General features: G+C 43.5%; 1 protein-coding gene across 1 annotated transcript; it reads left to right on the top strand.

The window, feature by feature from the left end:
• Positions 1 to 497: 497 nt before the first annotated feature.
• Positions 498 to 9378, top strand: palb2 (partner and localizer of BRCA2; the record flags this gene model as incomplete). Its single annotated transcript, XM_079691330.1, has 9 exons — positions 498 to 642; positions 856 to 946; positions 1496 to 1555; positions 1636 to 1807; positions 2656 to 4035; positions 4860 to 6556; positions 7767 to 7919; positions 9200 to 9283; positions 9370 to 9378. The coding sequence occupies exons 1-9, from the start codon at positions 614 to 616 to the stop codon at positions 9376 to 9378; spliced, it is 3675 nt and encodes a 1224-aa protein (XP_079547456.1). The 5' UTR covers positions 498 to 613.
• Between the last annotated feature and the right edge of the window lie 161 nt (positions 9379 to 9539).

Genomic DNA, 9539 nt, shown 5'->3' with positions numbered 1-9539 from the left:
GTGTTTCTGCATTTTAGCCCATTTGCTATGCCTAAACTAACCTGACATTACTGCTTTTGTTCAAACATATGTAGGCACAATATAAGTATGTATACCTCTTAGACTGTATATATATATACCTCTGAGGTGGCCATTTGTGATCTTATATGCTGCTTTGAAAAATGGTTGGCACTTGTGTAAGGTAAATACAATCTCGTAAAAGTTCAATCTACTTATCTCTGGGTAGAAAAAACTAGCTTGTTTGGGTGGGAGTTTCTTCTAAATTACCTTGAAAAGGTTAATAGTCAAATATTATTAATAGCAATTTCCACATGTATGATTTTCTAAACAATGTACGTTTTACATGAAAGTAACATAATAATTAATATTGTTGTGAATATAACTGGACTCTTACTTACTTTTGTTTATTTAATGAGTAAACATTTCCATTGACCTGCTGCTTCCTCTGAGGCGTTTGACTCGTCGGAGCTCAATTGCTCGAGTCTGTTTGAGACAGTCGCGGGAAATTTAAATGTAATCAATCCCCGAATGATCGAACATCAAAATAAACTTCCCATGGACGCCGCGGCGTGGCCTCTGTAAATCTGCCACACAAATTAACGGATACACATTTATGGATAAGTTGTCATCCCAACAATCTGGGTGCGTTTGTGTGTAGAAAACATAGCCGTTAAGTCTATGGATTAATATTTGACTTTGCTTTAAGCTAAAAGTATTATGAAAGTAAAGTTTAACGTTCAAACTGCTACCGTTAGCTTAGTTAAGCTAACACTAACTAACACACATTACAACATATTAGATCTGCCCTAGATGTATTTAACCTTAAGTCATGTGTGTTTGTGGTGTGTGATTAAGGCCGAGTGAGCAGAAGGCAGAGCCGTGTGGAGATAACATGCCTTTTGATGAGCAGCTAAGGACCACACTGCACTGTGATGACAAGGAAAAGGTACTGTATATATGAGTCTGTAACTTATACAATGAAGCGTTAATTCAATGTGTTTATTAAGTAGAACATGTACAACAATATAAAGAAAGAGATAGATCAATGTGTGATCAGTGATGTTCAGTAGTTGTTGTTTTGTTTCTTTTTTTAAATGCCTCAGTTCATGTATTGTACACAGTACAGTACATAAAAGAAGGTGTGTCTTCTTAAAGTTACTTTTATGGAGAAATTAAGTACCAAAATTAAATGTGAAAAATTATGCATAGGTTTATTTTCCTCCACTCTAGATTTCTACTGTAATATCATTTCAAGTACAATGGGAGAAGGAAAATATGTAATACTTATCAATCATACTTCAGCTATTAAAAAAGAGGAAAACTATTATTGTTAATTTTGAAGATTTGTTGTCCTGAAGGATGTATATCAATAAAAACGTTGAAGTGAACCTATTTCTTTTTTAGGTTAAGGTTAGCCTAAGTAATTCCTTTTGGTTAGGCAGACATAAGCTATAACAAGCTGCTACTGACAAATATTGAACATTTTCCCTCTTAGCTTCGTAGGAAGTTGGCACTGTTACAAAGGGAGTACCTCAAGACAACTCAGAGACTTCAGGTAAGAGAGTTTTTAACTTTTCTCCTATAAGCCCCGTCTAGAAATGATCTTTCTCACACTCATATTGTATCTGCTCCCAGCGTGCTGAGCGTGTTGACGCAGTGCGCAAACACGTGAGGAGCAGAATCAGTCAGCAGAAACAGGGAGACCCAGACGTGACCTCTAACCCCCGTCTCAGCCCCTCTCCATTGATATTGAACGCCACCAATGGGGCCGCCACAAGTGAAGCTCAGTGCGAGGGACACACTGGAGGTGAGTCCGTCTCACAATGCATAATTACAGTAACAATTAGATAGGAGTGTATGATGGAAATTATTGAACAGTGATACAGGGAATACATTTGTTTACTAAAAGGGTTGCCGTAACCATGCAAAAAAACATATATAACAGATATATATAAAAGTCATCCAATATTGATGCAAAGGCTCTGGTCATGGAATGTCAGAGACGGTATTTTTTTATTTATACTTTATCCTAGTTATCCCATTTTTTTCTAGGAATTAGCGCACTTGAAGACTGCAGTGACAACATTTAAGTTTTGTTAGTGGGTCTGTAGGCTGCTTTGAAATATCTAGGGAGATTGTGCTAGGACACGAGGGAGATATTGGGTGATAAGTGTTGAAGGTAAGAGGGCAAAATAATCTGTAACAGTGGCTAATTTAGTCACCCATGCACCAATATATTTGTTATTGGTACATATTTTTATCAGTATCATAAATCCTTTATTTGTTCGGCAATGGGAAAATGTACATGATCACAACAGCATTTGCTTCCCTTTCGGACACATGATTTTTTTTTTATTAATATGAAGACTTTTTGTATCATGAATGTGGATGAATACTGTATTTTAACAATACGGTATTCTGTTTCTCACATTTTTTTTTTTTTTTTATCTGTTCGAAATAAAGATTGAAATGAAATGAACAGCAGAAAAAATGGCTAAGTCTGCACCTGGATATGTTCATGTCTGTCAATTCTTTTTACGTCCTATGCATTTTTCCACACAGATTGCTTCCTTCCCTGTCCATCTGTCATCACTCTGAGCACCAACCAATGTTTTGTCTGTAATAACAGTAGTACATTTTCAATTGTTTTCCCAGGTCCGGTGGATTCTGATAACTCCAGGAGGAGCCAGGGGATCAGGTTCCTCCTCCCTTCTGAAGATCCTTGCACTGAAACCCTGACTCCCAGCCATGACACACCCGGAGGTCACAGGTCGAGCCCCGCTCTGCGCCTCAGGTCTCGACGCAGCCGCCTGCGTTGGGAGAGGAGGAGCGCCGAGGCTGGCAGGAGCACGGACGACAACAGTGAGGAAGGAAAGGAGCAGAGTGAGAGGATGGCGGTTGGGAGTGAAGGGGGAGACAAAACACGGGGAACAGAGGTTGTGAATGAAGGTGAAGAGCTATGTTCTGGTACTGAGTCTGAGTCTCCCTCTCTGCTGCTGACACACTGGAACACGACGCAAAATGAAACGGGAGATATCGAGGGAAACCAAATACAAGGACAACCAGAACAAAGGGGGAAAGAGACCGAGTTCAGATCTGAAGAGAAAAAAGAACCAACTTCTTTGGTGCCTTCACCTGCAGACAGGGAACTAAACGGCGCAGAGCAGGGGAATCAAAGGCTTTGTGAAAACAGCAGCGATAAAGACAATGAACAAAAGTCAGCAGAGAAAACAGAAACGGAAAAAAGTCATGAAAATATATCTGAATTAAAAAAAGAAAAAAGTGAGATGGTTGGATCGGGGCATGATGTAAAGGCTGTCACTCTCCTGGACTCCTGTACCCTCGTGGAAGGACTACTTTACCCCGCAGAGTACTACATCCGAACCACAAGGCGTATGACCCAATCACAGAGCCAGCCGAACATGCAGGCTATCATTCTCTCCCAGCCGAGCGCCGGGCGACGTTGCAGCAGCCGGGGCCGTGGCGGCAGGGGATCGAACCGGCACACGCCCAACCCTGAACGTTCAGATCAACTCACTGCATCTGTAGCTCCTTGCCTGGACTCACAGCCGGGTGAGCCGAACACTCAGAGCTCCAGCGAGATTTCAGATCGAGTCTCAGGTTGTCAGGTCAACACGGATGCTTGTTTTTCTCCTATTGTCACCTCTGCTCGTCCAGCAAGAGGGAGGAGGAAGAAGAGAGGAAGGGGAAGAGGGAGACCTCAAACCCCACGATGCTCTCTCAGTTTAGACTCCAATCAGCTCGGCCTTGCGCAAAAGACCTCAGACGTTCCCCCGGCAACAAGCTCCCCGGTCGATTCCTCCCCGTCTCTTCATGGAGCTGATGGATCGAAGCCCTCTATCTCTCCGGTGCAGGACGTCCCAAAGCCTGCGTCCACAAACAGCCCAGATACACCGCCTTCCTCTGGGGTCATTGTTGATCCGTCCAGCTCTGCATCTGGACCTCTGGGGAAGGTCTTTCCCATCTTTCGTACGAGCGGCGAAAGGAGCAACAGATCCACTCAGATCAGTAGAGGTAAGGAGTGTATTCGGACTCTGTATGTTAGGCCTGCCTTCTCTTAGTTGCGGTCTGTTTGTCTCTTAGTCATGGATTTCTATCGCTGATTTTTCATGTTGAATGACCTCATTTCAATGAAGTGATAGGCACATCTTTGTAGGGCTGCTCAATTAATCATATTCTAATCGTATTTTAATCGTATTTTAATCACGATTACGATTATGGCTTGCAACGATTACGAAAACAACATAATCGAAATAAAACGATTATTTTTTCATTATTATTATTACTTTTTTTAATTTTTTTTTTTTAGTTGAATTATACTTAAAGTTCAGGGTAATCAATTGTTAAAAAACATACTGTTCACATTTTTTTTCTCCAATAAATGGATGCTTTCAAAGTCAATGAATAATCGCATTTACAATTATTGACCCAGATAATCGAGATTATGATTTTTGCCATAATCGAACAGCCCTACATCTTTGTAAACATCAGATTTATAGGTGTGCTTTACAGATCTGACGATTAAATCAACCAAATGATTAGTTGGCCCCATTTTTGTGGCCGGCTCTGTTTGATTGGTCAACCGCTTAGAGATGTCCCGCCCCTTAGCCTATCACGTACAATGTGTTGGAGCGCTATCCCATAGAAGCGCGAGTGTTACATTGTGATGTCAATATTTTCCAGAAGTAAAATAAAGGAGGCGTTTCAGGAAGGGGGGGAGTATGTGGGAAGGGAACACAGGGATTTGAGCCTTTCTGAAGTTGGTTTAAAAGCTGACTGTATCTTTATCTTGAGATTATTTCCTTCCATGAAATGTTCTTTCCCTTTGTGTGTTGCAGATGCAGCGAGCTGGCAGTGTCTCCTCCTGCCCTCCTCTCCCCCGGCCCAACCTTCTCTGCTTCCTCTCCCCTCTCTGTCTCCTGGCTCGCTGTTCAACTCCTTTGACAATATCCAGGATTTCCATCTCCCTGATGACCAGTTTGCTTTTCTCAAGCTGCGCAAGCTCCGCCAAGTCTCCGTGGTTTCAGAAGTGGAACCTTTTACCTCGCCGTCTTACAACACGCGCAGAAGCAGCCGCCGTTTTGTTATCAGTGACTCAGAGAGGCGTCTTCCACTGCCGCTCAGCCTCACACCCACCCTCACAAGGTCACCCCAGACCGCTGCTGCTTCACATTCTGACCTGCAAAATGTGTCAACCAAACACAGCCAGTCCTTCACAGAAGACCCTGAACAAGTTATTAAAGAAACCCTTGGAGAGCAGCAGACTGAAAACCTCCAGATAGAGTGTCAGAGTTGCATCACCTCAACAGTGTCTGAGCCAGGGGTTCAAGGTCGTTCTGGTGACTGCGTTGATCAATATAAACAGCAAGAGAGTATCCTTCTGAATACTCACCACACTGTCGAACCACAGCCTCACATCAGCTTTGCAGACAGACCTGTAGAACAAGTCAAACATGATGACATTGGGTGTTCAGATGAACTTCAAATCAAAGAGTCGTCTCTCATTTTATCAGAGGAACAAACAGTTAGTCCGGGTGTCATCCATCCTTTGGAGGAACATATGTCGACACACAACCAAACTGAAGACAAAGATGTCATCAAGCCTCTTTCCTTCGATTGCTCTCTACAGGAAACCCCAAAGGAGCCTCCTATAAGCCGCGCTGCTGAACAGTTATGTAACGTCAGCGAAGCTCCAGGAGAGTCTCCCGTACAGAATCTGCACGAGAAGTCTCCCACTCAAGACTCAAGGGAATCGCCTAGAGCCAGATCGATGGGAAACAAAAACAAGTGTTTACAGCCCCACAGCTCTCAGCTCCTGTTGAGCCCTGCTCTGACCTCAGCACCCTTCATAACCCAGCCCCCGCCCTCCTTTGCTCTCCTCTCCAGCCCCACACTGCCATCACTAGGACTCACCCCCCGTCTCCTGCCCCCTCCCTCCTCTGCTCTCCTCTCCAGCCCCACACTGCCATCACTAGGAATCACCCCCCGCCTCCAGCCCCCGCCCTCCTCTGCTCTCCTCTCCAACCCCACACTGCCATCACTAGGAATCACCCCCCGCCTCCAGCCCCCGCCCTCCTCTGCTCTCCTCTCCAACCCCACACTGCCATCACTAGGAATCACCCCCCGCCTCCAGCCCCCGCCTTCCTCTGCTCTCCTCTCCAACCCCACACTGCCATCACTAGGACTCACCCCCCGCCTCCTGCCCCCGCCCTCCTCCGCTCTCCTCTCCAGCCCCACACTGCCATCACCAGGACTCACCCCCCGCCTCCTGCCCTCCTCCCCCTCTGCCCCTCCCCTCACCCTGCCTCCCCCTCATAGCCCGTCCACCCAGGCCCTCTCCCCTCCGGCTCTCTCTCCGTGTCCATCCCAGATCCATCAGATCCAGGCTTCATCTGAGCCGCCGTGTACAGACAGCCGGGCCCTGAGGGTTGAAGCTCCTCCCTGCAGGACAGCCTCCGGCATGCTGCCACATGGCTCAGGAGGGCGGGCGGAGACAGCGGAGGAACATGTGATGAGATGCTCACACACACTAAAGGTGGGATTCAAGGCTTTTATTGTGATGTGTTCACAGTGTAGTTATTACAATGAAATGTTTAGGTCACATAATATATGTATATAGTAGAAATAGTGCAGGTACAACGATGTATTTATTTACAGTTAAAGGGGAACATCACAGAAATTAAGAATTCGACCAAAATAAAATCCATGGCCTAGGAAAGTCTCATTAATGTTTCTGAACATGAGCGACTCTCTCTCATGGCCACAATCCAGAATGAAGATGTGATGCTGTGTGATGTTTTTGTTTATACACAAATAAGCTTTATTCTAGCGTCGTTGTGAAACAGAAAATGTACCGACACACTCAGAACTAGGGATGTCCCGATCACCTTTTTTTGCTCCCGATCCGATTCCGATCATTTGATTTTGACAATTTGCCGATACCGATTTTTCCCGATCCGATCTTTATGCAATGCATTAAGAGGAAAAAAAGAATTCAAGTTGTCCCTTAAGGTTATTTAAATTGGATATTCTATCCAACATGGATATAGCTTCTTTCTTTCACAGCAGCATTGGATCAGTTCAGTTGTGCAGCATTGGATCAAAACTAAATCAAGCTTGTCAGTAGTCGTTAGCTTACTGCTACAATTAGACACTGCGCCCACTCTGTTGCCAGATTTGAGAGAAATAAGCAACCAGGTCTATGAAAACAAGCCCCAAAGAAGCAACACATACATGATGTTGTGTAATTTGAAACCAAAACTAAGGCCTCAGGATGACTTTAAGACTTGAACATGGTCATTTTTGTTTTGTAACATTGAATACAAAAAAAATTAAGTATTTATTAAAAAAATCCCGATCCCCGTTTTTTTTTTTTCGATTCCGATCTTTTGAAAATCACGTGATCGGCTCCGATCCCCGATCACGTGATCGGATCGGGACATCTCTACTCAGAACGTTCCCCCAGCTGCTCTCAGTGCCCTTTACAATCTGTATGATAAGTCCCATGTCCCGTCTTTGTACTTTATGGCATCATTAGTGGACATTTTACCACTCTTTGATTTTGAGAAGAGTTTAGGCTCTATAGGTTAAAAGTATGAATTTTGAAGATAGTCATAGTTCCCCTTTAATTAAAGTTTGTTTTTGCAATGGCTGCAGCATCCACGTTTGAGTCAAAGACGGAAAGTATTTGCAGCAGAAATGGATGTATCTGTGTAACATCTAAAACATGCTGTGTGTGTTTCCAGGCCCCGGCAGGAGGCTGTCTGGTGGATGCTTGCCTCCTGCGTGGATCATCCGGTGGTTTGTGTGTCGCCGCAGCAGGAAAGTGGGCCGTGTGTCTCTGGAGTCAGACTGCAGCTTCTGACTGGAGCCTGACTCACACCTGGGCCTTCAATGAGGTCAGTGCGTAGGTGCAAATACATGCCTGCTGAATATCAAAGTTATTAAGTCATTTTCAAACAAGCGCCATACATTCTGTGGTTTTCTCTTCTAAAAGGATTTGTTTTTATTTCTGGTTTATATCAAAGTAAATGAACAATGTTTTGACTTCACAAACACTGCACAATCGTTGAGTGTTTATACATTTAGCAGTCAACCTAAAATAAATGGGACATACATAATAATTAATGCTGTCAAAATTATCGCGTTAACGGCGGTAATTAATTTTTTTAATGAATTGCGTTAAAATATTTAACGCATTTAATGCATGTGCAGAATGGCCCGCCCCATACATCCCACCAGTGGCAGCGCCAGGGTATGGCTGGGGTAGGCTACACCCATACCAAGAAATGGCCGAAGAATGATGTTAAAGTAAGTAAAATAAAGTCCGCCAACTCACGCGGAGTAAATTGCACTGACGGCAGTTAGTAAGATTGATTTCAGTAGCCACTTGTCTGGAAATACCGAAGACTAGAAACGGTTTTGAAAACTTTTGTCACGTAGTGATCGTCTTCTCAATAGAACATCTTTGATAATGTCTTCTGGCCAATCAGAATCAAGATAACGGCGTGGTGTTGTTGCAGGAAGTCCCAACGGAGAATACTTTTGCTGTAGTACTAGGTGCACATAACTGGTAGGCAGGTAGGCATGCGCGGGCAACAATCTGAAATGCTTACCGTCACTTGTGTCACAAAGCGCATTTGCGTACCGACGTGCTTGTGAAGCTTTTCCAGAAGGCGGTTAGATCATCAGACGACAGTCGGTCTCCCCCCCCCCCCCCACCCCTCTGTGTTGATAGAAATCAACACGTTATGAAATAAGACCCCACGGTTTGATGATTGATAGGTGTGTGGGCTGTCTTTCATTTTGACACACAGAACAATGTTATAATAAACATACATACTGTATGTTAAATGGATATATCCGCCTTCTTTCATTTATCTTTCCATTCCCACAACAATACACATAAAGAAATGGCATATTTTGGACATAGTTCGAATGGTGATTAATCATGATTAATTAATTTTTAAGCTGTGATTAATCTGATTAAAAATTGTAATCGTTTGACAGCCCTAAAAATAATGTTTAAAGACACAAACTAATTGATGAGATTTACTGTTTCAAGGTCTAATGTGACCCTTTCTAATACGGCACAATTTATTCTGTCAAACATTTTCCAAACATTGTGTTCCGTAATTGTCCGTAGGCATAATGGATTTCTATGTTGTTGTTTTTACAGCCAGTGATCGATGTGTTTCCTGTCCCGGACGCTGCAGGGCTGATGTGTGTGACTCTGGGTCAGTTAGAAATCAGACAAGTTGAGGTGAATACAAAACACTCAATCTGTCAGTTAAATACGTATTCTAACATTGTTTTAACTCGTTTTCTGTACACAAACTAACCCTAAAGCTAAAGTGAGGATATTTCTTCCAGTTAATCTCCAACTGTGTCCATGTATTTTGCTTAAAGGTCACCTATTATACAAAGTCCACTTTCTCATGTCTTTTATACATCAACATGTTTCCCCTCTGTGGAAAGAGATTCTGAAAGTTTCAGGAAAAAAGATTCTCTCACTTTTT

The sequence above is a fragment of the Notothenia rossii genome (genome assembly GCF_949606895.1).
Source record: "Notothenia rossii genome assembly, chromosome: 1".
In the NCBI taxonomy this organism is placed as follows: domain Eukaryota; kingdom Metazoa; phylum Chordata; class Actinopteri; order Perciformes; family Nototheniidae; genus Notothenia; species Notothenia rossii.
This window is presented reverse-complemented; position numbering and strand designations above follow the sequence as displayed.